Raw genomic sequence first — 27973 nt, 5'->3', positions numbered from 1 at the left:
CATTAAGAAGGCCGGCTCTGTGATTGACTGCAAACCGGACATTCTTGAAGTGGTGGTGGAAAGGAGGACCGTGAACAAACTGTTGTCCATTCTGGACAATCCTGACCACCCACTTTCACCCACTACTGGACAGACAGCAGAGCAGCTTCTCCAACAGGCTGGTTCAGCTCCACTGTCACAAGGACAGATACAGGAAATCATTCCTGCCAACATCCATAACACTGTTCAATAACTCAGCTCTGGCTGGCAGAGAGCTCTCAGCACCCTCTGCCATTTAACACTAACATGTTACTGCGGTTCTTAAACTTGCACTACAGTTATTATTAACTTGTATTTTATACATTTTTTATTTTTTTATTTTGCATATTTATTTGTCTGTATTCATGGTGGTGGTCCAGAATTTCACCCTGGGGATCAATAAAGTTCTATCTATCTATCTGTCTGTCTGTCTGTCTGTCTATCTATCTATCTATCTATCTGTCTGTCTGTCTGTCTGTCTGTCTGTCTGTCTATCTGTCTGTCTATCTATACTTCATTTTGATAAGATTTCCATCACAAATAACAATAACACAGTGTAAAAATATTCCAATACAAGTAAAAGTCCTGTATTCAGAGTTTAATGAGTAAAGGTACTGATGAATTATTATTCATTCAATAATCTCATTATTATTTTTGCATGCTGACAACAGGACAGTTACAAAAATTGAAAATAGAGGGAGCCCTTTAAAACCGTCCCACAATGCAATGCGCCCGCAGCGGCCAGACTCTTTCCGGGTTTGATCTGTCCGCCTCCACGTGAGCAATATCTCGCCACAAACATGTCAACAAGTCCTTTAACTGTGAATGGAGAGGAGGACGAAGAGTTCCGAGCCTTCGTGGCCCTCCACTCAGGGGCCTTACAGTCGTCAGGAATACCCCAAACCTACTGGAGAAGCCTCCATCACAAAATCACCAACGAGGTGTGCCACCGGCCGGTCTCACATGCCGCCGGCATCACACACGACAGGCTACGATGAAGTGGAAAGATGAAGTTTCAGTGTTTTGTCTCGTCGGTATTTTCTCAGCTTGGATCTAAGACGTTACTAAGCCCACTCACCGATTCGTCCAGTTTTAGTCACAAGGGAGAGAATTATGCCAAACTCGCGTAAAAAAATCGGCTATTTAAATTTTTCCTTCATTGTTGGCAAATACGCACATCGGATAGAGCATCGTTAAAAAACTTGACCAAATGTCCATGTTTTCAGAGTCAATTCGGCATAAACTTTAGGCACCAATGAGCATGTTTTTTCAGTGAAATGTCCACCCTGATACCAGTTGGCTCACACGTCCACTCACGTGAATGCAGCTGCTGCTGTGGACACTTGATAAATGGCTGGTTGACAAGTGGAATTAACAAAACACTGAACACTTTATCACAGCCTTTCCCTGGTGTGATTCAGATGGCAATCTAACACATTTTAAATTGACAAATTCTCATATAGAGTCTGGTTATGGCTCATTCTTCTTTTTTCTTTTTTTTTTTTATATATAATAGATTTATGATGCTGGGGAAGTTTTTGGAATCATGCAGATCCAACAAGAAGACGATGAGGAGAGCGAAGAGAATGAGGAGAGGAAGAAGAAGGACAATCCTGGAGCAGAGATCGGCCATAAAGTGATTGTGACCCGGGAGAGTGGGCTGCAGGCCTCAGAGCCGACCAGGTGGGTGCACCAGGGGACCGAGGTGGGGGGGTGGGGGCTTTGACAGCACTTATATCCAACACAGAGGCTGTTCAGAGGGATTTCCATGCATGCAAAGACATGCATGTGAGTGACATCCAAAGCAAAAGGCAATAAAAATAATCTAGACAGAATAAAATTAAATGACTGGTACTGTATGTTTGAGCATTAATTGCACATTTACAGGGCGACCCAGCTTTATGTCATCATTACACCCCCATGCAGAGGCAAATAAATACATTTCACCCAATAGTGTTTTTTTTTTAATGCAGTTCTTGTTATATACCTCGGTCCTTTTTAAGTACATTGATGGGAGCCATGTAGAAATGAAAGTATTCAATGAATGTGTAAACCACGTGTGACTAAAACACACTCGACTGATGTTGTGGCAAAATAAGCCCGAACGAGCTCAAGTGTTCCCTGTTAGATTCCCAAATTAAATAGAATAGAATGCCTTTATTGTCAGTATGCAATGTATAACGAGATAACATTTGCTCCCTGAGAAGAAAATCCACATGGAAATATATTGCGCAGTAGGAAGGAAGTGCATGAATGTTGGGGGATCAGTCTGTGTCGGTGCGTGTGAGGGTTCAGAGTGGATATGGCTCTGTACAGCTGTTCCTATGATTGTGCTCTTCAGGAAAAAGATCTCAGATGTTGCACCTGGAATCTGGTGACAGCCCCCAGTGCTCCCATCACAGCTGGCCCTGTGACTTTAACCCTTGACTCCCCCGCGTCTTTTCTAGCCTCTCTTTCAGCCCTTGGTATTTTTTCAAGCTTCTCTTGTTCCTTCTTGCTGATGTTGCTGCTTCCTGGCATTGTTTACGTCCATCGTCGCTGCCCTCTTCTGTTGTGTCTGTCGATCAACACGGTGTCTGCTTGTGTTAGCCATGAGCAGTTTGCCAGTCTGGATCTGGATCTTGGTTATGGTGTTGACTTTTCACGACCTGGCTCACTCTGTGTAGGTATTTGGCTGCGGCTGACTTCCTTGCAGCCTCCTCGTGGTTCCCATTCGCCCGCAGGATCCCGCGGTAATTGTAGCTGTCCTGCTCTGCAGCTGGTGCTCGGCTCTGCTGGTATTGCTACCATTTCTTCTTTGAGCCCTGCTAATGTATTAGACCACGTGACTATTTACCTCGGCCTTCCACGTTGCACCAGAGGCAGGTTATTGGCTGGTACTTGGATCACTCGGAGTAGGTCCTGCAGTCTCTCTAGGATCACATCAACTGATTTGTCTCAGTTATGATCCTAGTTGGGATAGTCTGTAGTGCTGCATTCACATCACTAGCATTAGTCATGATCTTCAATCTCAGGTCAGTTGTCCTTGTGTTAATGGAATCTCTGTCTCTATCATCAACCTCTAGTTGTGATAGTAGTTCCCATTTGTGGATGTTCGGCTAGTAATTGTTTCTTTGTTAGCCTAGATCAACCTTAACTGCTCAAAGAGCCATTTGGTCCCGTTTCCCACAGAAAGGAAAACACCAGGAGCCACAAAACCCTTCTGACATTCAAAATGAAGATAACACTGCATATATCGTTTTTTACCTTTATGTTATGTATAAACAAACTATAGTGTGTTGCTTTCAAGTAATCAATGAACTGCTATAGAAAAAACGAAATTATATTTCTGAATGCAACAAAAACATTTTGAACTCCGAAAAAAAGACGCTGGGTTGAAGGTTACTTTTAAATAAAATACGCAATGTCTATTTTTTTATTCTTGTATAATAATATAATATAATAACAATAATGTGTATTTTTCCTCTCTGAACTCCCAAACAATGTTTGCATTGCGATGATTGCAGACTGCAAATACTCCGAATTTATCATATTGCGAGTTTGTTTAAACTCTCTCAAATAGGGGAAGTGAGACAGTGTACCTCTCTGTAAATCTCTGCCAAGCACTGTCAACTTGCGCTCGAATGCCAAAACCTCCTCCAGCATGTGCAGGGCTGTGCGTCCAGGTGCACCGTCATGTCTACCAGGAAGTGTAGCTTTTCCAGCCACTCTAGCTGTTCCAGCTTTGGAGAGGGGAGCCCTTTGCTGCTCGGAAAGTTTTCACTTCTTCCACGTCAGACACGCGGCAAACCGTTTCAGCACCTCCCCTCTGGACAGCCACCGGACTGCAGCAGGAGATGAGAATACATGCTTTCCACCTCGTCTAGTAACAGGCGGAACTGACGGTGATTTAAACCTTTTGCCATTATTTTATTGACAAGATCACCATAATCTTCAAATTTAGAATTACATTTCAAAAACTAATGGGCTAAAATAAAACACATTTTAATTAAATAGTCATTATTTATTTTTCAAAGCCACAGGGAGCCGCAGCAGAGGGATGAAAGAGCCACATGGCCTAGATGTTTGGTCTTGAAGGATCCACATATCGTCATCCAAGCTGGAATGAATCTTGCATTTGTGATTTTGCTCATCCCGCGGTACGCTTCCCAACGGTGGATAGGAACCTCTCGATCTCCTGTGCCAAAGTCGTGATAGATAGTAGTAGTAATCCCGAGAGTCAGCAACATCTGGAAGAAGGAACGCGAGAAGCTTGAAAAAACATCAAGGGCTGAAAGAGGATCTAGAAAAGATGTGGGGAGTAAAGGCAACAGTGTCCCAGCTTCCAAAATCAGCCTTTTAACATGAACGTCTGTCTGTCTTCCTCCTGCGCTGCCTGCAGTGTGTTCTTGGTGGATCACGCCTGGACATACCGTGTGGAGAATGCCCGTCAGCAGCTGGAGCAGATCCCTGGCCTGCTCTCTAGAATGGCCGCTCTCATGGGGTTGGACTTCCACGGCGAGGCCCCTGACCCCGACACGGTGGAGCTGGTGATGGAGTGCATGTGGAAGTACAACCAGACTTATCATCTCTCCCAGGGGGTACGTTAGAAAACCTGCTCCACCCTCTCACTACTTATTACTTTGATCTGGACGTCCTCTCGGTGCCCCTGTTAGCTGAGGTCCTCTCCACACACTGAACCTGCAAGGCCGAGTTCTTCAGGGAGTTTGAGCTACGGTCGTCACAGAAATGAAAAAATAAAACATGAAGTCTGCACCTAGATAACATTAAAGGACTATTCCAGATAAATTAGACAATAACTGAGTACCGTATTTACCGGACTATAGAGCGCATCGGAATATAAGCCACACCCACTAAATTTTAAAAGAAAAAAATATTTTTACATATATTAGCCGCACCAGACTATAAGCCGCAGATATATACGTTGTGAAATGAGATATTTACACAGAAAGATTTTATAAATGTTTAGTTACATACCTTAATGGTTTGCAAACGGTGCCTGTAACACGGCAGTAAAACGGCTGATCGAACAAAACAGAAAAGTCATTAATGTTTTTATTCATCCTCCTCCTGTGCACTGAAACGTTAGCGAAGAAAAATCTATAGATTAGCCGCATAGTTGTATAAGCCGCAGGGTTCAAAGCGTGGGAAAAAAGTAGCAGCTTATAGTCCGGTAAATACGGTAAATCTCAGCACCTGGTTAACTGGTAGCATGGCATCATGTAAAACTGCTCTGTAAATCAACTTCAGATTCAAATTTAAATTAAAAAAAGCTATTATTCTCAGTCGTTGTCCCTCTCCCTCCCCCTCTCCCTCTCCTCCGGTCGTGCAGTCTGCAGAGGAGAAGGTTCCCGTGTGGTACATCATGGATGAGTTTGGCTCCCAGGTGCAGCACTCCGATCAGCCCAGCTGTGGCCTGGCTCCCTTCTTTTACGTTCAGGGCCAGTTGGCCTACTCTGTGCTGTGGCCTCTGCAGGACCTGCAGGAAGGAGGTGAAAGCAAGCAAACACACACACACACACACACACCACACACCACACACACCACACTGATAGTGAGCAGGGAGGAAGTCATTTCAGGATAACCACAAGTCTGGTCATTTTTGTACATTTTTTCCCATTGTCAATGCAGCCTGATGTATCTTGTTCCTCTGTGCCACAGAGTAAGTAAGTAACTTTATTTGTATAGCACCCTCAAGAGGATGAAGTAGTGTTGTGTCCTGACCACGGGCCAGAAAAGGTCTTGACCCCCTCCCCCCACCAACACACATCAAAAACTCCTTCAAAGCACCCATGTCGTAGCAGTGAAAGTCATGTAGAAAGGTGCTAGAGACTGATAAGATAAGATTAGACTTTAGTGATCCCCCATCGTAGGAAATTAGCATGTTACAGCAGCCACAGAGGCAGGGGCAAGATAAATAGACAAAGTAAGCAATAGTAGGAAAGCAGGACAAGAACAATATTAATAACAATAATTATTTGATACAAGGAGAGTTTAATGTGTACAGACAACAGTACAATCTAAGCTGCTCCCGGGAAGGAAACCGCCTTCAATTCTTTTAGGGCTCCACAGCTCTCCATTTGATTCTCAAAGAAGTGCCTCCTTTCTGAGGGAGGGGCAGTGTTGGTGTCATCTCACAAACTTACAGAAGTTCTTACACATCATTAACCTCACACGACCCTTAAATAAGTTTCCAGCCAACAAAGACCTGAGCTACCTTAGGTCACAGCAAGTGATGATTAGTCGGTAAAAAAATATAGAAAAGTTCAAAACGAAGTCTTGCTCCTACTCTGTACGTCCTGCTCCCTCGTCTTGGAATCCTCACGTCCACTGTGCAGGACTAATGAGAAAATAACTGCATGTTCTGAACAATCACGATGAACCGTGCGATTACTCATGACTCTCTAATTGTCCTTTCTACTCGGAGAGAAATGTGTAAGAATAAAAGTTAGCTTACAAATGGCTCCATAAGTGATTAAATTCACATTCTAGTGCAACCACATCTTTTTCAGGAATTCAAAAGTCCCCCTCGAGCGGACTAACAATCAAATCTCGAATCCAAGTTCATTGGAAGGGTTTGCAAACCTGGCGGAGATGGTCTGGAAAGGGTTCTCTAGCTGGAAGGGCGGCCGCACCCAAGATCATCTCCTGCTGAATTAACGATGACACACACTGTGTCCTTTTGTAGACGGCAACGTTTCTGCCCAACCTTCAGCGAAGGCTGATAAATCCAGAGAGAAAGGCGACGGGGGGGGGGGGGGGGGTCCTCTTGGTTTTAAGGGTCCTGTTGTATCAGACTTTCATAGTCCTAAATGAGACCAATGAGGGTAGTATAGACGGAGCGATGGAAGGTGTTTTTTTATAAACGGTGTATGTTCCTGATAAAATGGTTATCTCTGACTAAATCTGGATGGAAGGTATTTATGGTGCCGTCAGTCACAAAAAAAGCGGTTCCAGTGAAGATTGCTAGCTGTGAAATGGTCATTAGAGCCTTTATAGATAAAAACTAATGGATATCCTCCTATTGTTTTCCCCTCTTTAAAGTTATTTGGGCGTGGAGGGATGCTTTTCTGTGGTTGTTCCTAATGAAGAGAGGACACCAAGATGCATTCAAGAGCTTTATGCAGTTTTACGAGCTCGGAGTCGAACATCACAGGCAAAGATGAGAGACTGAAGAATACAGAGTAAAGCTTCCACATACTGTATATAGGATTCAGCAAGTAATATCAGGTTTCAGGTATATGAGGGGGGAATCCTAAATATGGACTTGACCTTTCCTTGTCTAGACAAGGTGCAGCCAGGAAGATGGAATGCTGACTCAAGCATGACGTACATACGATCTGTGGTACATGTTCCTGCAACATGCTGCTTTAGAAAAACCTTCTGACAGGGCACTTCTTCCAAAAGCTCTTCTAGTCTTTTACTGCATATCTGTTCTGCCAGGTCATTGTACTTATGGTGCTGTCAGCTAGCTGCTTTTTTTAAAGGTGTCTTCGCAAGTCCAAAGGGAGAGAGTTCTCAGCAGCACCGTCTGCTTTAGTTTCCTGGATTGGACCAACAAACCCCAAAAAGAACATATAGAGACCTGCTGGTAAATAGAGCTGCAGCAGGTCTCTAATGTGGGCAAGAGCCTGACCGTGCAGAGCTCTGTAAGTGATGAGAAGAATCTTTGATTGAGTTGAATTCTCAATTTGATGGGGAGCCAGTGAAGAGAAATCAAAATTGCTTAGCAGCAGCATTTGGGTCCGCTGGTACCGTCCTACTCCAAGTGTTACTACCTGACTAGTTATTCTACTTTCCCGCAGTGGTAAACACCTGAACAAACCTTCTTTGATCATATAAACTCCATGAACTCTATTGTTAGTTAATGGCAAGTAATCTAGTCAGTAATCAGGTAGATTGGAACCAATCACCTTCCTCAGCTTTTAGGATACAGATCACTACGTTACATGTGACCATCAATGTCTTTAAACATGATTATATGTCACAAGTACACAACAAACACACTATCTCCTCCTGTTCGAGTGACATTTGTTAAAAACTACACCGAAAGCAAACTGTACATCTTCTTCTTCCTGCAGATGAAGCAACCCGTGATTATACCTACGGGGAGACAAACACCCTGGTGAGGCGATGCCGCCTGTTACCGTGGATACCTGCTGATCTAGAACACATCAACAGCGACACCGCCGAGCCTCCGAACTCATACTACGAGGTGAAGACTTTGATTTAACGATCCCGAGCTGCCAGATTATTTTGATCGAAAAGATTTCATTCACAAAGCAACACAGATTTCAGCTATTTCCACACGTGAAAATGTTCTCACTGATTTATTAAATCCTGTGTGTCTGCTTCTCCAGACCATTTTATTGGAGAACAAGGAGCAGCTTCCCGTGGAAATCCGACCCCACGCCGTGCCAGAGCACAAAATCCTCAAGTAAGTGTCTCATCTCAGCAACACCGGAGATCTAAAGAGATAAGCGGGTCGTTTTACCATCATTACCATCAGGGAAGAGGCCTGTGTGTCATCAGATGACATTCTGGCGCACATGACGAGACTCAGAGGTCAGAGCTTTGGCTGAGGGGAGGGCAGGGAAAAGCAGACCTTTGGTTTTACAGCATAAGGAACCGAGAGAGAAAGTTGGAACTTCCTTAACTTGCAGAAGGGAGCATGAGGTCTCTCTTATGGGATACAATATATTTATATACACTACTGAAAAAGTTAGGGATATTTGACTTTCAGGTGAAATATATGGAAAATGTAAAAAGTGAATGCTACAGTGATATTATATCATGAAAGTAGGACATTTAAGTAGAAGCATGCAATGGTGATTTTATTCATCTTAAACAATTTATTGAAAGAAAATCTACCAACAGTGGTAGGTATACCACAACAAAACATGTTCAGTGTCTCAATAAATTGGGATGTGGCCAAAGGACGTCCACTCCTCTCCTTTCTGTGACTCTTCCAGTCTCTGTATCACTGTTCCAACCTCCTGATGACACTCTGTGACCCTCTAAGCTCAGTGAACACCTCCGTCTGAGGACTTCCTGTTTGAAGCCTCCAGTGTTGAGGTGCTGCTGATCAACTGTTAGGTGTCGTCTTGGTCTCATGATGTCAGAATGTGAACAGCAGGATGAGGAGGACTGTTTAAATACCAATTCTAACTGAAGCAGGAAATGTATTGGTGGATTCATGGATCAAACCTGTGGTGAATGTTGCTGTTAAGCTTGTTGTTAGAGAACAGCAGCTGGTGCAGAAAGTACTGAGACACTGAACAGTTGGACATGTGCATTCAAAGGTTTAGAGAAGGTCACATTAAGTTCACCTGGAAAGGTTAGAATGCATTTTAGGTTCATCCTGAAATTTCACCTGAAAGCTGAACATCCCTAACTTTTTGTGAGTAGTGTACTTACTTTCTAAGCAACATTATCAGCATTGTCATAAGCTCAGATTTCTTCTCAGAAACACAGCAGGGTACGTGGAAATATATGGAAACAACAATCCAACCACAGGTGGCTTTGTGTTACAACATGTGTATCAGCCTAAATTCTCCAACTTCTTCTCTGAGACATGATTATGAGTAATAATTTGAATCCATCAATTTAGATCCATTTATATATCTACCTCTTTTTATTTTTCTCAGTGTACAGTGGTGATCAAAATTAGAGAACACTTTCAGATCATTGGTGTTAATCTGGCACCTGGTGCTAATTTCCCTAATGATCTGATAAACCCTATTTAACTAGCAGCCTAACTTTCCAGTTTTCACTGACTATGCAAGATGGCGAGCCGTTCTAAAGCGACTGAAACCCTCCGGCAGCAGGTTGTCCAGATGAAGGCTGAAGGGACGACCCCTTCAGCCATAGCAAGAGAAGTTGGTCGTTCCAAATCTGTAATTTCTACAATATTGAATCTTTACAACATCACAAACTCATTAAAGTCCCTCAAGAAGGCTGTGGTCGTCCACGAAAGACAAGTGCAAGAGAGGACAGGATACTGAGGAGGATCTCGATGGGCAGTTCAGCTCTGAACAGGGTGAGGATCTGTCTCGTCATGCAGTGTCTCGACATTTAACAGAATTTGGACTGAAAGCCCACTCTGCAGAGAGCAAACCTCTCATTAGCAGAAAGAATCAAAAGGCTAGACTAAGCTTTGCTGAGGAGCATGTTGTGTGGACAGAGGAGAACTGGTCCAGAGTTCACTTCAGTGACGAAAGCAAGTTTAATTTATTTGGGTCCGATGGGAAACATCATGTTCGTCGTCAAACTGGGGAAAGACTGAACCCAAAGTGTGTAAAGAAGTCAGTGAAAGGTGGAGGAGGAAGTGTCATGGATGTTTTCTGCAGCTCTCACACAGCTACATGGCAGACTGAATGCAAATGTTTATCAGAACCATCTTCGACAGCACGCTGCTCCTTCCCTGCGTTTATCACCCAATCAGCCCGCAATTTCCATGCAGGACAAATGCCCCCCTGTCACACAGCAAAACGGGTAAAGCAGCTCCTCGAAGCTGAAAACACTGAAATAATGAAATAGCCAGCCCAGAGTCCTGATCTAAACCCAATAGAAAAACCTCTGGAAAATCCTTGGCCACTACAGTCACCCACTACAGTCACCGACCTGTGGAAGAGGAGTGGACCAACATCACACCAGAGCAGTGTGAGAGACTAGTGACGTCCTGTGGACGCAGATGTGCTGAAGTGTCTCTCCGTGCTACAGTCACTGCTGTTCTCTAATTTGGATCATTGTGTTTTTTCCGCAAAATGAAGTTTTCTGGGTTTTTTTTTTTTGTTGAAGTGCCTTGGTTATTTTGTAAAACACTGTTCTAGTAGCATGGTATAGCCACAACAAACACCATTCTCTAATTTTGACCACCACTGTATATAGAAAAAGTGTTGTTTAAGGTCGTGGAAACTTCTGCAAATAAAGAGTTTGCTGCGAGGAGTTCTTTGGCGTTTCTGTATTCGTGCACGAAGGGATAAACAACACAGAGTGAAAGAGGCAGAGTATTTATGGTGGACTGTCGAAGGACAAAGCCTGCCCCTCCTTATGTGGTAAATCATCTGAGGGGTGAATCTGTTGACTCGTGACTTACATTTTGTTACTTAAAACATTTTGTGCATTTTTATTTTGCTTATTATTTGTTTGCACTCATGGTGGTGGTCACTTTAACTTTCTATGCTATACTACTGCTACTGGGTTGGATATATAAGTTGCTGCCTCTGTTCACAGAGGCTCTTTGTTTGTGACCTTTTGAACTTTTGTTTTCTATGAAACGTCCCTTATCCATCGTGCTGTGTGTGTGGCTACAATGTGCTCACACCAAAAATGACAAAGAAGCATTACACAGTCGGGAGTTTTCCATTATTACACGTTACAGGTCATGATTAAATAATGTTCCATTCCATCATCGTAGCGTTCTTGCGCTTTGCTTTCAGAGTTTATTCCCAGATGTCGCAAGTAACGAACAACCTGACGCATCCTCGGTTCCAGCTGACGGAGGAAGAGGAGGAGGCTGATGTCATCTGGAGCTACAGTCACATCAAAGACTACAGGTAGCAGCACACACACAGCATTCATATTATACACGCTATGTTGTGGGAATTCAGCTTGGATGTGTGGATGATCGGTCAACATGAAGCAGAATGATCACAGATGATCCATTTGAACTGTTCATCACAGAGCCAGGCTGTGAAAACGCCCCCTCGTCTGTTATTCCTTACATAATAAACGCTAAATGGTTTACACTGATGAGTAGGTTAAGAGTTTGGACGCTGTGAATCATCATTTTACAAGGTACAAAGTATATTTGTTGTTCTACAACCTAAGATCGCACAATGAAATGCAAGTTATAGTCTGAATTGCTACTTGACAAAAAAAAACACAACAAGATGTTATCATAGGTTTACACAACGGGACTATTCCATTCCGCTCAGGTGGCTGTAAGGTGCAGTGCCAATAAACAGCAGAGTAAATGCTGCAGATAAGGAGTGAAAGTGAGCTGTGGGAACACCCCATGTGTAAACCAAAGCAAAAAAAGCTGTCTGTATCTTTCACTGAAGACTTGGCAAGAAGCTGCCTTGTCATAGTTTGAGAGGAGGTGATCTCCACATGGGCTGCAGAAACTGAAGTATTGCCTTTCCCAGGTTGTGCACAGGTGGTTGCATTTTCTGCCGGTTGTTTAATACAGTGTGATACGTGCGTTAATTCACAAAGAGATCCCATTAGCTCATCCAGTACGTCCCAGCGGTTATTAAAGTCACGACTTCTCCTGAGTATTCTTTAGAGGAAGTGCCTGTCGGATCATCAAACAGCATCTGAACCCCCCCCTCCTCCCCTAACACCTTTCATACATCAGAATCGACCCTGTAATGTAATGTTACGTTATGTAAGCCCTGTAACGGTGAGGATGGGGTGCTCACGAGTTGCGATTAAATCTTTTTTTTAAAGACTTTTTTAGCTGTTTGACGGTCGATGTACGAATGTCGACATACAGTCCCGCGCAAACGCTTTAGGCAGGTGTGAAGAAATGCTGTAAAGTATGAAATTTAATTATTTATTTTTGTCAACTTAAAAAAAATGCAAAGTGAGCAAACAGAAGAAAAATCTAGATCAAATCAGTATTTGGTGTGACCACCAACAGCATCAGTTCTTCACGTCCACTTGCACACAGTTTTTGAGGGAACTCAGCAGGAAGGTTGAACCACAGATCTCCTCTTGATGCAGGCTGCCTCAGATCCTCCTGTGAGATCAGGGCTCTGGGGGGGGGGGGGGCCACACCATCACCTCCTTGTTCTTCTTTACACTGAAGATAGTTCCCGATGACGTTGGTGTGGAGGAAAATCTAGAACGAATAAAGAAACATGACGAGAAAGAATTAGTTCTCTGAGTGTTTTAATGCAGTGAAGCTTCAGGCTTCGTACAAAGGGTCGAAACCATACAGTCAACTGCTACAGAGGGAATCGGCGAAGAGTACACGTCCACCAGAACTTAATACACTCGAAGAGGAAATCATAAACAGATTATTGACAGTGGCAGGGTAAAATCAAGTCAAATATGATTGTGTAGGAGAGTCTTTATATTTAATATGGATCCTTCCCCTACAATTGGCTGCATGTTTGGGGGCGCTGTCCTGCTGCAGAATAAATCTGGGGCCAGTCAGACTTCCTGATGGTACTGCATGATGGATAAGTACCTGCCTGTATGTCTCAGCACTGAGGACCCCTTTAATCCTGACCAAATCCCCAACTCCATTTGCAGAAATGGTTTCTGAGCTGAAGGCAGAACCATCCATGCATCATCATCTCCACTCCAGTGAGGTCAGGGCGCCCTGTGTCACAAACAGTTCAGGAAAAACACTTTTCCCTTGTGGTCCATGTTGTTGAAAACAGGACTTGGCACGATAGCCAAAACTTCGCTCCCCTACATCTAACTATCACAACAGACGTTCATATCGCAAGTGGCCTTGCCGGGAACACAACAGCGCCGAGACCTCCTGTTTACCACATCGCTGTGTAAGACAGCGATGATAATAATGAAGAATAATAAGACATTATGGCATATAGATTAGGGAAGTAAGTATGAGGTGTCATTTCATCTGCTGCCGACCTTGGCCGACTGCTGCGTCTACGGTCCTCAACGCTGCCGTTTCTTTGTGCTTCTTCGAAAGAGCTTGAACATCTTGAAACGTCAGTCTGCTTTGGAATCTTTATCTGGGAGAGACCTTGCTGATGCAGTAGATCCACCTTGTAGCTGAGATTAGCTGCTCCTCACCCAGTTTTAAGCCTCCTGCAGCTGTTTCTGTTTCACACCTGACTGTGGTCCCACAAAGGCCCTGACTCTGTGCTAGTGTTTTGAAGGCAAAGGGTGGTCACACCAAATATTGATTTGATTTAGATTTTTTTTCTCCTGCTCGCTCACTTTGCATTTTGTAAATCGATAAAAAATAAACAATCACATTTCACATTTTTGAAAGCGTTCTTACTTTACTGCATTTCTTCACACCTTGATTGTAACTATTGCACAGCGCTGCATGTCATCAACCCGTATTTTGCCGGATGAAGTTGTGACCATAAGTCAGCTAGGCCGTCTGCTCTACTACTCTACCGTTGGATGTGATGTGAGGATGACGAGACTCAGTTGTTTTTATGTTGCTGTCAGGTGTTTTTATTGTGGCTCTACAAAAGCTAGCTGGAAATGCTAATTGTTTTCACACAGAAGTGACTTTTTTTTTTTTTTTTAAACTGGACGGCTTAATGTGGACATGGACTGAAGTTCCCCTGCTTTGCTCTTAATTTAAGCCTCAAGTCCAAATGAAGTCACATGTCATTGGCTCAAAGTTGTCTGACTCAATTTCAAGTCCACACCTCCGTAAAAAAGATCCTAACTTTTGACTTTGTGATACAGTCCTAGCTCCAAACGGACCTCCCTGTAAGAAATGACCTCTTCGTTGACAGGAAGCTGAGCGAGGAGCGACCTCATGTGATGGTTAACCAGTTCCCCTGCGAGAGCATCATCACGGTGAAGGACTGCCTGGCTGCCGTGGCCCGCAGAGTGAAAGGCGGCCCGGCGCCCGATTGGCTACCAGAGACCTTCAACCTCCAGACAGAGCTGCCACAGTTCATCAAGCATTATCAACAGAGACAACAAAGGTGGGTTTTTTTTTTTTTAGTGCCTGTCAGGAAATTATTTCTATAAGACAAGAACTGTATTTTCGCTGTTAGTTCGTACCATTAATTTCCCAACACACAAGATAAACTCTCAGAGACAGAGATCTCAGTTCAAAGTTTTACTTGCAACAAGCAAGGAGTACAGGCAAAGATCTGCATCTGCACTGAGCAGTCTCAGTGTCTTTCAAGCATATATGCGACATGTAAAAGCAAAGTTCCTCCTCTCAGCAGTCCTCCGCCGCACCCTGGCCTTCTGCAGCTGTCTGTATCTTTCACTGAAGACTTGGCAAGAAGCTGCCTTGTCATAGTTTGAGAGGAGGTGATCTCCACATGGGCTGCAGAAACTGAAGTATTGCCTTTCACAGGTTGTGCACAGGTGGTTGCATTTTCTGCCGGTTGTTTAATACAGTGTGATACGTGCGTTAATTCACAAAGAGATCCCATTAGCTCATCCAGTACGTCCCAGCGGTTATTAAAGTCACGACTTCTCAGTATTCTTTAGAGGATCATCAACCCCCCCCCCACACACACACACACACACACACACACCTTTCATACGTCAGAATCAACCCCCGTAATGTAATGTAATATTATGTAAGCCCTGTAACGGTGATTAAATTAAATCGCTGTCTGACTTTTTTAGCTGTTTGACGGTCGATGTACGAATGTCGACATACAGTCCCGCGCAAACGCTTTAGGCAGGTGTGAAGAAATGCTGTAAAGTATGAAATTAAATTATTTATTTTTGTCAATTTAAAAAAAAATGCAAAGTGAGCAAACAGAAGAAAAATCTAGATCAAATCAGTATTTGGTGTGACCACCAACAGCATCAGTTCTTCAGGGCCACTTGCACACAGTTTTTGAGGGAACTCAGCAGGAAGGTTGTTCCAGTCATCTTGAACCACAGATCTCCTCTTGATGCAGGCTGCCCCAGATCCTCCTGTGAGATCAGGGCTCTGTGGGGGGGGGGGGCCACACCATCACTTCCTTGTTCTTCTTTACACTGAAGATAGTTCCCGATGACGTTGGTGTGGAGGAAAATCTAGGATGAATAAAGAAACATGACGAGAAAGAATTAGTGTTTTAATGCAGTGAAGCTTCAGGCTTCGTACAAAGGGTTGAAACCATACAGTCAACTGCTGCAGAGGCGAAGAGTACACGTCCACCAGAACTTTATACACTCGAAGAGGAAATCATAAACAGATGATTGACAGTGGCAGGGTAAAATCAAGTCAAATATGATTGTGTAGGAGAGGATGGATCTTTCCCCTACAATTGGCTGCATGTTTGGGGGCGCTGTCCTGCTGCAGAATAAATCTGGGGCCAGTCAGACTTCCTGATGGTACTGCATGATGGATAAGTACCTGCCTGTATGTCTCAGCACTGAGGACCCCTTTAATCCTGACCAAATCCCCAACTCCATTTGCAGAAATGGTTTCTGAGCTGAAGGCAGAACCATCCATGCATCATCATCTCCACTCCAGTGAGGTCAGGGCGCCCTGTGTCACAAACAGTTCAGGAAAAACACTTTTCCCTTGTGGTCCATGTTGTTGAAAACAGGACTTGGCACGATAGCCAAAACTTTGATGTAAAAGCAAAGTTCCTCCTCTCAGCAGTCCTCCGCCGCACCCTGCTCCCTCTCCTCCTTGCAGGGGAGGTTGGTGGGAAACGCAGGTACGCTGACTTCTCACTGTTCAAGGCCTTCTCCAACTCTTCTTTATCTCAAGAATGCAAGCACAGTCTGATACATCCTACACCAACACACATCTCTTTGGTCTGTGTAAAGGTCACAGCAACTATCACACAGTCCTGCATCAGGCTAAAACTTCATGATAATAAAGCATAAATGTACTAACATAAAAATGTATTAACATAAGCGTGCCTGCACATTTTCTATCTCCTAACAGTGCCTTTCACAGAATATCATATTGAATAGTACTATTGAAACTGTTATACAGGTGCTGGTCATATAATTAGAATATCATGAAAAAGTTGATTTATTTCAGTAATTCCATTCAAAAAGTGAAATTTGTATATTATATTCATTCATTACACACAGACTGATATATTTCAAGTGTTTATTTCTTTTAATTTTGATGATTATAACTGACAACTAATGAAAAACCCAAATTTAGTATCTCAGAAAATTAGAATATTACTTAAGACTGATACAAAAAAAAGATTTCTAGAAATGTTGGCCAACTGGAAGGTATGAACATGAAAAGTATGAGCATGTACAGCACTCAATACTTAGTTGGGGCTCCTTTGGCCTGAATTACTGCAGCAATGCGGCGTGGCATGGAGTCGATCAGTCTTTGGCACTGCTCAGGTGTTGTGAGAGCCCAGGTTGCTCTGATAGTGGCCTTCAGCTCTTCTGCATTGTTGGGTCTGGTGTATCGCATTTTCCTCTTCACAATACCCCATAGATTTTCTATGGGATTAAGGTCAGGCGAGTTTGCTGGCCAATTAAGAACTGGTCCTTAAACCAGGTACTGGTAGCTTTGGCACTGTGTGCAGGTGCCAAGTCCTGTTGGAAAATGAAATCTGCATCTCCATAAAGTTGGTCAGCAGCAGGAAGCATGAAGTGCTCAAAAACTTCCTGGTAGACGGCTGCGTTGACCTTGGACCTAAGAAAACACAGTGGACCAACACCAGCAGATGACATGGCACCCCAAACCATCACTGACTGTGGAAACTTTACACTCGACTTCAAGCAACGTGGATTCTGTGCCTCTCCTCTCTTCCTCCAGACTCTGGGACCTTGATTTCCAAAGGACATGCAAAATGTACTTTCATCAGAGAACATAACTTTGGACCACTCAGCAGCAGTCCAGTCCTTTTTGTCTTTAGCCCAGGCGAGACGCTTGTGACGCTGTCTCTTGTTCAAGAGTGGCTTGACACAAGGAATGCGACAGCTGAAACCCATGTCTTGCATACGTCTGTGCGTGGTGGTTCTTGAAGCTCTGACTCCAGCTGCAGTCCACTCTTTGTGAATCTCCCCCACATTTTTGAATGGGTTTTGTTTCACAATCCTCTCCAGGGTGCGGTTATCCCTATTGCTTGTACGCTTTTTTCTACCACATCTTTTCCTTCCCTTCGCCTCTCTATTAATGTGCTTGGACACAGAGCTCTGTGAACAGCCAGCCTCTTTAGCAATGACCTTTTGTGTCTTGCCCTCCTTGTGCAAGGTGTCAATGGTCGTCTTTTGGACAACTGTCAGGTCAGCAGTCTTCCCCATGATTGTGTAGCCTACAGAATTAGACTGAGAGACCATTTAAAGGCCTTTGCAGGTGTTTTGAGTTAATTAGCTGATTAGAGTGTGGCACCAGGTGTCTTCAATATTGAACCTTTCCACAATATTCTAATTTTCTGAGATACTGAATTTGGGTTTTTCATTAGTTGTCAGTTATAATCATCAAAATTAAAAGAAATAAACACTTGAAATATATCAGTCTGTGTGTAATGAATGAATATAATATACAAATTTCACTTTTTGAATGGAATTACTGAAATAAATCAACTTTTTCATGATATTCTAATTATATGACCAGCACCTGTATACTGTGGTCCCTGGAGTTTGATGTTAGACGTCTCGGTGTTTGTTTTCAGGGGAGAGGATAACCACTGGATCTGTAAGCCCTGGAACTTGGCCCGTGGACTAGACACACACATTAGCGACAGCCTGAACTGCATAATCAGACAAAGAGAGAGTTCACCAAAGGTATGAGGAGACAACATGGAACGAACTCGCCCACGACCATGTACACATTAAACTGCATCTTTTCCTTTTAGGCGTTAAGGTCACTAAGCCAACACCTCCTTACTCAGTGTATACAAAAAGCGTGGATTCCTGTATGTAACATCTTAGACAGCCATACAGAAACCATCCTATGATCTAATGGTGTGTGTGTGTGTGTGTCAGTTTAATGCAAAGTAGTCCAATGTTCACACAGCTTAATGTAAATCAGTCTGAGGCAGTCTGGTACTCAATATAGTACTCACTCTTCACACTGTTTCATTTATTTTTGTGGAAGTGCTGAAATCAACAAGTGGTATCTGCATTCTGTAATGCAGTCACCTCCTACTGTGCTCATAAGTTACATGTGTACACACTTTGTTCTTCTATTACAAATAGAACAGATAGGACAGAGATTTTCCACAACAACCCTCTGAAGTGTGCCAGGAAAAAGTCTGGGCTCTGTATCAACACTACATAGAGAATGCTTCTTAAAAGATCTTGGAGTCAAGAAAAATGCACATAAAGAAAACCTGCGGGGAAGGAAGAAGTTCCAGAATCAGACTGACTTCACATCCTTGGTCTTCCCGGTTTAACCAGCGGCCACAAGAACCCTCCACTTATTGTTCAACCTGTGGACGTGCGCATAGATCACGCTGATACTGTTCGGCCAGCAGACACCTGTGCTGCCTGCGCTCTGACAGATCCACGTCTATTACCTCCTCACGGCACTTGTAAGCCTCAAGAACAGTTCTGGGCAGTGGGGGGGGATTCAGCTTTACTTGACAGCTCCCCTGTAATTATCCTGTCAGCCACAAGGCCTCATACATTCACCATACAGAGAGCATCCTTTGATTCGATGGTGCCAGTCTCCATCCCCGGCCTGCTCAGGCCTCCCTTCCCCGTGTTTCTGACAGCCTGTCAGTACTCCCCTCATTTGTGCATCGCACCACACAGTGGAAGTGTTAACAAGTGCTCTAACTGGGTACATGTTACACAGTGATTTGGTTTTACATGCTTTAATTCTGTTTTGAACAAAGAGCTCACTGTTCAAACACTCAGGTCGCACAACAGGTTAACATGATAGACCAATAGGTTACACAATTATCTATATGACTAGTTAACATAACATTTAGGTACATACACTACTCACTAAAAGTTAGGGATGTTCAGCTTTCAGGTGAAATCTCAGGATGAACCTAAAATGCATTCTAACCTTTCCAGGTGAACTTAATGTGACCTTCTCTAAACCTTTGAATGCACATGTCCAACTGTTCAGTGTCTCAGTACTTTCTGCACCAGCTGCTGTTCTCTAACAAGAAGCTTAACAGCAACATTCACAACAGGTTTGATCCATGAATCCACCAATACATTTCCTGCTTCAGTTAGAATTGGTATTTAAACAGTCCTCCTCATCCTGCTGTTCACATTCTGACATCATGAGACCAAGACGACACCTAACAGTTGATCAGCAGCACCTCAACACTGGAGGCTTCAAACAGGAAGTCCTCAGACGGAGGTGTTCACTGAGCTTAGAGGGTCACAGAGTGTCATCAGGAGGTTGGAACAGTGATACAGAGACTGGAAGAGTCACAGAAAGGAGAGGAGTGGACGTCCTTTGGCCACATCCCAATTTATTGAGACACTGAAAATGTTTTGTTGTGGTATACCTACCACTGTTGGTAGATTTTCTTCAAATACATTGTTTAAAATGAAGAAATGACCATTGCATGCTTCTACTTAAATGCCCTACTTTCATGATATAATATCACTGTAGCATTCACTTTTTACATTTTCCATATATTTCACCTGAAAGCTGAATATCCCTAACTCTTTGTGAGTAGTGTATGAAGGATGTTTTGAAGATCTTCTTCCAAAATACACATACAGCATCGTTCTCTGATTATTTGTGTTATGTGTTATTTTTGGTCCAAATAAATAATTTCCTCTGTTTGGGGATTTTCATGAAAATGTTTTCCTCTTTAACTCCTCTTCGATTGCAGCTTTGATTCAGACAGATGTCTCATTATTTCGTTAAGTCTGACTAACTACTTTTGTGTCCTCACTCTCCAGGTGGCGTGTAAGTACCTTGAAGACCCAGTGCTGTTCAGAAGAGAGGGGGTGGGAATGGTGAAGTTCGACATCCGCTACATGCTCATGCTGCGCTCCGTGCAGCCTCTGCGTCTGTACGCCTACAACGTCTTCTGGCTGCGCTTTGCTAATAGGTAAAACACAATGTCTGCTCGTTCACACGCGCATGTTTAGCTATCATGGAGAAAAAGTAAGAACTTAAAGTATTGATTTGACTATTCAAACCATCAGTCATAAATTGTGGGGGCTGATGTTGGGGTGGAGGGGGGGAGTAAGTAAATGAAATGAGAAAAATGAGGTTGTATCTGGACTTCTGTAGCTTTTGCATCATGTTTTGTGCAAAGGTCATTTACTAATCAGATATAAGAGTTTACACATGATGCTCAAAGGCGTTGCAGAGTTTCATTAACTGTTTTATATGGTTTAGATAATAAAGCATTCATCTCTAAATAGAAAATGAGCTTTTTGTTAATTCTCTTAATGAGAACTCTTGATGGAAGAGTTTGGTCTAGACCTGCTCTTTATGGAAAGCATCTTGAAATAACACAGTTATGAATTAAGTGCTATATAAATAACGATTGACGGACTGATCGCTGGTGCCTGGACCTAATGTATGTTTCTTCTATCTAGGCCTTTCTCGTTGGACCATTTTGATGATTATCAAAAGCACTTCACCGTCATGAACTACGCAGAAGGCGTGGACCTTAAGCAGGTAAATTTTTTTCTGTTTGATTTGCCACTTTTCTCTTCTTACTGCTGCCTTTTTGTGAAACTGGCTGACTGAGTGGAAAAGCGTGGGAAGCGCTCAACGTGGTCACTGTTATACACTTGTGTGGATCCAAACTCTCGGGACAGAATCATTTAGATAATTAGCTCATAGTGTTCATTCTGTATCATACATGATAACATATGGAAGAACATCTAAAACTACGATAATTCCATTATTATTATTATTATTTAGTTTAACTTGTCATCTGTCTGTGTTAGGATCTGTTCGCTATATTTGGCCAGAGCAAGAAGTGCCCTTCTTTCATGATATAATATCACTGTAGCATTCACTTTTTACATTTTCCATAAATGTCACCTGAAAGCTGAATATCCCTAACTTTTTGTGAGTAGTGTATATGTTTTTCTTCTGTTTCAACTTTAACACCAATCCGTTCACACATTGAGCATGTAACGGTCTCTCTGAACTGCCAGCTACCAAATAAAAGCAAACATACACAAGAATAATTTGGGAAAACATTAGAATTAGGGTATGGGTAGACAAAGAAGGCTTGGATCAGGATCATTCACAAAGGCGCACTTGTTCCAAGTCTGGTCCAATAAGTAATAAGAAGCTGAATCACTGTCTCTCCGTCCGTAGGTGCACTACGATGAGTTCATCCCCATGTTTGAGGAGCAGTACCCACTGTATCCATGGAAGGAGGTGGAAGTAAGAATAAACCTTTTAGCTCTTTTCAACTGCAGGAACTTTTCCAGGATTAATCCTTGAATTAAGGATCTTAACCCTTTTGACCCTTTTGTTTCAAAGGTCTTCTAAGCCATCTTTTTGTTTCCTCTCCTTCCTCCCCCCCCCCCCGACTCACAGGCAGAGTTGTTTAAAGCTTTCAGGGAGCTCTTCCAAGCAGCTGCATCTCGGCCGGCTCCATACGGTATATGTGCCTACCCGTCTTCCCGGGCGATCTACGCTGTGGACTTCATGCTGAAGTGGAGGACCGGGCAGAACGGTGAGCGTTCGTTCCGCTGTCGTGCTTTGAGCCTCAGCCCAGACTGTTTCAAACGCCGTGATTTAACTTAACAGCAACATTCACAACAGGTTTGATCCATGAATCCACCAATACATTTCCTGCTTCAGTTAGAATTGGTATTTAAACAGTCCTCCTCATCCTGCTGTTCACATTCTGACATCATGAGACCAAGACGACACCTAACAATTGACCCACCACTGTTGTTAGATTTTCTTCAAATACATTGTTTAAGATGAATAAAATCACCATTTCATGCTTCTACTTAAATGCCCTACTTTCATGATATAATATCACTGTAGCATTCACTTTTTACATTTTCCATATATTTAACCTGAAAGTCAAATATCCCTAACTTTTTGTGAGTAGTGTATATTACATATATATAATATATATGTTAGTGGCTACACAGATAGAGTCCATTTACTATCACATATCTCTTCCTCTGTTCTTCTGGTGGGGTGGGAAGACACTTTTTGTCACCGGCAATAGTCCCCCCACCACTTTAAATGGATGGATGGGAATCTCTTTGCGGAGTGTTTGAAGACTAGGGACAGATTGCAGGACTGTTTTGCCACTACAGACTGGGATGTCTTCAAAGCTGCAGCCACTCTGGAGGACTCTTCTGTCAGCACACAGGAGTATGCCGACTATGTGACTGGGTACATCAGCACTTGTGTGGATAACATCGTACCCACCATACAAGTCAAGAAGTTTCCCAACCAGAAACCCTGGATAAACAGTCAGGTGCGTCACATGCTACGTGCTCGCTCTGCTGCCTTCACATCTGGCAACGAGACCGAGTGCAAAGCTGAAAAGTACGGACTGAGACAGGACCATCACAGCTGCCAAGAGGCAGTACAGAGAGAAGCTGGATGGCTTCTATTCCTCTGCTGACTCCAGGCGCATGTGGCAGGGCCTGCAGCACATCACGGACTACAGGAGCAGCTCCAGTACCACCAGCACCACCGCAAAGCTGCAGGGCCAGACAACATTCCTGGACGAGCCCTCAGAGCATGTGCCAACGAGCCGACTGACGTTCTCACCTCCATGTTCAACCTCTCCCTCAGCCAGAGAACTGTCCCCTCCTGCTTCAAGACCACCACCATCGTCCCCCTCCCCAAAAGGAGCCCGCCCACCTGCCTGAATGACTACAGGCCAGTAGCACTCACTCCAATCATTATGAAGTGCTTTGAGAGAGTGGTGCTGACCCACATTCAGAGCTGCATACCGGACACACTAGACCCCCTACAGTACGCCTACCGGCCCAACAGGTCCACTTCAGACGCTATTACTGCAGTCCTGCACACCTCCCTCTCACACCTGGAGAATAGAGACTCCTACATCAGGATGCTCTTTATCGACTACAGCTCGGCGTTCATCACCCACAAGCTGTTCTCACTCGGACTGCACCCCCCCCCCTCTGTGACTGGCTTCTGGCAGGCCCCAATCTGTCAGGATAGGAAACAGGACTTCAGCCAGCATCATCACCAACGTCCGCACACCTCAGGGGTGTGTCCTCAGCCCCATCCTCTACACCCTGTTCACCAACGACTGTGTTGCCTCCCACAAGGACAACACCATCCTGAAGTTTGCGGACGACACCGCTGTGATAGGACACATCACCGGTGGAGACGAAGCATCCTACAGGAGGGAGGTGGACACTCTGGTGACATGGTGTGAGGACAACAACCTCACCCTCAACACGGACAAGACGAAGGAGATGATAGTGGACACGAGGAAGGAGAGGAGCCCTCATCAGCCACTGCTCGTCCGTGGTCAGGAAGTGGAGAGGGTGAGCACCTTCAAATACCTGGGGGTCCACATCAACGAGGACCTCACCTGGTCACTGAACACCACACAGCTGGTGAAGAAGGCCCAGCAGTGGCTGTACTTCCTGAGGAGGCTGAGGAGGTTTGGCATGTCGTCAAAAATCCTCACCATCTTCTACAGCTGCGTTGTTGAGTCCATCTTAACCGGCTGCATCACCGTGTGGTACAGCAGCACCACCACCACCAACGCCTGCAGAGAGTGGTGAAGACCGCGTCCAAGATCACCAGGACCCCCCCTGCCCTCTCTGCAGACCATCTACAGACGCAGAGTCCACCGGAGGGCTGCCTCCATCATCAAGGACCCCACCCACCCCCAACACAAACTGTTCACTCTCCTCCCCTCAGGCCGGAGGTACAGGAGTCTGAAATGCAGGACGTCCAGACTCAGAAGCTCCTTCTTTCCCTCTGCCATCAGGCTCCTTAACAGCCGATAGGAGTCAACAACACCCAACTACCTCTAATCTGCACATTCACTTTGCTTTATGTTAATGAAATTGCACATTTTGTAAATATATTTATGTAGCAATAGTAGTTTATATTTTATATTTTATCCTCTCTTTTTTACTCTTTTAAACTCTTTGGCATTCAGTGTGGATGGCAAAGTAAGATTTTCATTTTACAGGGAAACCCGTTTCTGCACTGTACACATGATAAAAAATGCTTTGACTCTTGAGAGGTAATGATCAAAACAGAGCTCGCTTCTTTTGTTCTTATCATCTTTGTCAGCTGGAAGACTGGAGGGGGGGGGTCATATGTTTGGTCGCGTCTTCTGTCTGTCTGTCTGTCTGTGACTTGTCCCTAACAATACTGGACCAATCAACCAACATACACTACTCACAAAAAGTTAGGGATATTCGACTTTCAGGTGAAATATATGGAAAATGTAAAAAGTGAATGCTACAGTGATATTATATCATGAAAGTAGGGCATTTAAGTAGAAGCATGCAATGGTCATTTTATTCATCTTAAACTATTTATTGAAAGAAAATCTACCAACAGTGGTAGGTATACCACAACAAAACATTTTCAGTGTCTCAATAAATTGGGACGTGGCCAAAGGACGTCCACTCCTCTCCTTTCTGTGACTCTTCCAGTCTCTGTATCACTGTTCCAACCTCCTGATGACACTCTGTGACCCTCTAAGCTCAGTGAACACCTCCGTCTGAGGACTTCCTGTTTGAAGCCTCCAGTGTTGAGGTGCTGCTGATCAACTGTTAGGTGTCGTCTTGGTCTCATGATGTCAGAATGTGAACAGCAGGATGAGGAGGACTGTTTAAATACCAATTCTAACTGAAGCAGGAAATGTATTGGTGGATTCATGGATCAAACCTGTTGTGAATGTTGCTGTTAAGCTTCTTGTTAGAGAACAGCAGCTGGTGCAGAAAGTACTGAGACACTGAACAGTTGGACATGTGCATTCAAAGGTTTAGAGAAGGTCACATTAAGTTCACCTGGAAAGGTTAGAATGCATTTTAGGTTCATCCTGAAATTTCACCTGAAAGCTGAATAGCCCTAACTTTTAGTGAGTAGTGTATGTGCATGCTGAATAACCTTTCGTGGTCGCAGTGATTCACACTGTTTTGAAAAACTTCTTTCTGAGGGTTATTCTTTGCAACGAAGGTCAGACAGTCAGACAGAGTGCACAGCAGTCTGCAGAGAGTACGGGGCTTTTTATTGTGATGTGCACAGTTGCATAGACAGACAGAGAAGACAAAACACTGTAGATAGTTGTACAAGGACAAGGTCAGAGACTGGTGAGAAAGAATTCTCCCACATTTACCCATCACGCTGTTTTATGTCATTAACAACTGTTTCATTTTGAAATTCCAGAGCATGTGGCACTTTCAGCAGTCGGCGTTTTAATTAAGATACGCACATCACATCATGTAAATCCTCATTTCTGTTATTGCCGCCATCTTGAAGTCGAGCAGCTTTAACAACTTTATTGATTCTGTTTCACAACAAGTTTCTAGACTTAGGACTCAATTAACTGGTGGCCCAAAAATTTTGATTAAAAAGTCGGATGAAATTATAAAACCCACAAACAATCTACTGACTAGCTATCAAACAATGGGGAGAGAGTGTGTGTGAGGGGATGTGTGGGGGGATGATAGGCAAAGGAATGTGATATGGAGGGCTACAAGTGGTGGGAGAACCACATTGTGTGTGTGTGTGGGGGTCAGAGGCCACAAAGGAAAGCCATGTGCTGTAGCCGGCGGCTTAGCTTCGTCTCTCTGTGGAGGAGTATTTGTAAAGCTGCATGTGTCAGGAAAGGATGGTTGATTCTGCATGCACGACCCCACGTCTGTGTGAGCACCCACTCAACTTTACGACCGCACAGTAAACTGCAACACACTTGTGCATTTATGGTAAACGCTTGGTGCTCCAGGAGAGAGCAGAAGACGCTGCAGAGGGTCATTAAGTGAACTCCGAGACAACTAAGTCATTTACTTGGGCCCCGATGTCTCAGCACACCCCACCCCTCAGGCAGGAGACACATGACAGGGGTGAAAAACAGCTTCTTCCCCAAAGCTGTTAAACTCCCTCAACTCATCTGGATTACAGACTCTAAAACTTGTTTTATTGTCTTTAATCAAACGCGTGTACCATCAATAGCAAACATCATCGTACCACGGTTGTCACATCGTGATCAAAATAATATTAATAAAGCGCTGCAGCATTTCTCATGTCCTTACGCAGCTATTTGTGTAACGTTTCATGTCAAGTGAGCGCAGCACTGTACCTGTCATACTGGGTGTCCCAACAGTCAATTCATCTTTGCAACATTATTGTAATCCAATTATACTGTTCGGAGGTATATACACTACTCACAAAAAGTTAGGGATATTCAGCTTTCAGGTGACATTTATGGAAAATGTAAAAAGTGAATGCTACAGTGATATTATATCATGAAAGTAGGGCATTTAAGTAGAAGCATGCAATGGTAGTTTTATTCATCTTAAACAATTTATTGAAAGAAAATCTAACGTCTAAATAATATATATATAATATATTTATAATAATGTCTCAATAAATTGGGATGTGGCCAAAGGACGTCCACTCCTCTCCTTTCTGTGACTCTTCCAGTCTCTGTATCACTGTTCCAACCTCCTGATGACACTCTGTGACCCTCTAAGCTCAGTGAACACCTCCGTCTGAGGACTTCCTGTTTGAAGCCTCCAGTGTTGAGGTGCTGCTGATCAACTGTTAGGTGTCGTCTTGGTCTCATGATGTCAGAATGTGAACAGCAGGATGAGGAGGACTGTTTAAATACCAATTCTAACTGAAGCAGGAAATGTATTGGTGGATTCATGGATCAAACCTGTGGTGAATGTTGCTGTTAAGCTTCTTGTTAGAGAACAGCAGCTGGTGCAGAAAGTACTGAGACACTGAACAGTTGGACATGTGCATTCAAAGGTTTAGAGAAGGTCACATTAAGTTCACCTGGAAAGGTTACAGTATGTTGTGGACAAATTCACTAGTGAGACTCAAAAAAAATGTGCATGGACACCAAAATATACTTCCACATGTGGATGTCTTTGTGTGGGAACATTTATTCCTGTTCTGTAGGATCTTCTTTATCATTTGTTGGACTAATGTATGTATATTCTGCTCCTGGGTCAGGTGAGCGGGTCATGCAGCCCCAGATCCTGGAGTTCAACTTCAGCCCGGACTGCGCCCGGGCCTGCCTCTACCACCCCTCCTTCTACAATGACATGTTCCAGACGCTGTTCCTGGATCAGCCAGATGATTGTCCAGTCACACAGATCGTATGAGCCAACCTAACAGCACTGGAGCACTTCTGTTTCTTTTTTTTTTTTAAACAAAGAGACATCCACTTACTTTTTTTTGTCCCTTTCCTTGTCCCTGATAACT

General features: G+C 43.7%; 1 protein-coding gene across 1 annotated transcript; it reads left to right on the top strand.

Annotated features, from left to right (window-relative positions):
• The first annotated feature begins 786 nt into the window (after nucleotides 1–786).
• ttll12 (tubulin tyrosine ligase-like family, member 12) lies at nucleotides 787–27914 on the top strand. Its single transcript, XM_070853817.1, has 14 exons — nucleotides 787–959; nucleotides 1535–1701; nucleotides 4400–4598; nucleotides 5351–5510; nucleotides 8100–8233; nucleotides 8379–8455; nucleotides 11460–11576; nucleotides 14478–14672; nucleotides 18300–18411; nucleotides 20500–20651; nucleotides 21148–21229; nucleotides 21884–21952; nucleotides 22109–22247; nucleotides 27722–27914. Exons 1-14 carry the CDS (start codon nucleotides 819–821, stop codon nucleotides 27871–27873), a joined length of 1896 nt encoding a protein of 631 aa, XP_070709918.1. The 5' UTR covers nucleotides 787–818; the 3' UTR covers nucleotides 27874–27914.
• Nucleotides 27915–27973: the final 59 nt, after the last annotated feature.

The sequence above is a fragment of the Pempheris klunzingeri genome, chromosome 22, assembly GCF_042242105.1.
Source record: "Pempheris klunzingeri isolate RE-2024b chromosome 22, fPemKlu1.hap1, whole genome shotgun sequence".
Lineage (NCBI taxonomy): Eukaryota > Metazoa > Chordata > Actinopteri > Acropomatiformes > Pempheridae > Pempheris > Pempheris klunzingeri.
The sequence above is the reverse complement of the archived record's forward strand: the minus strand, read 5'-3'. Positions and strand labels throughout refer to the sequence as shown.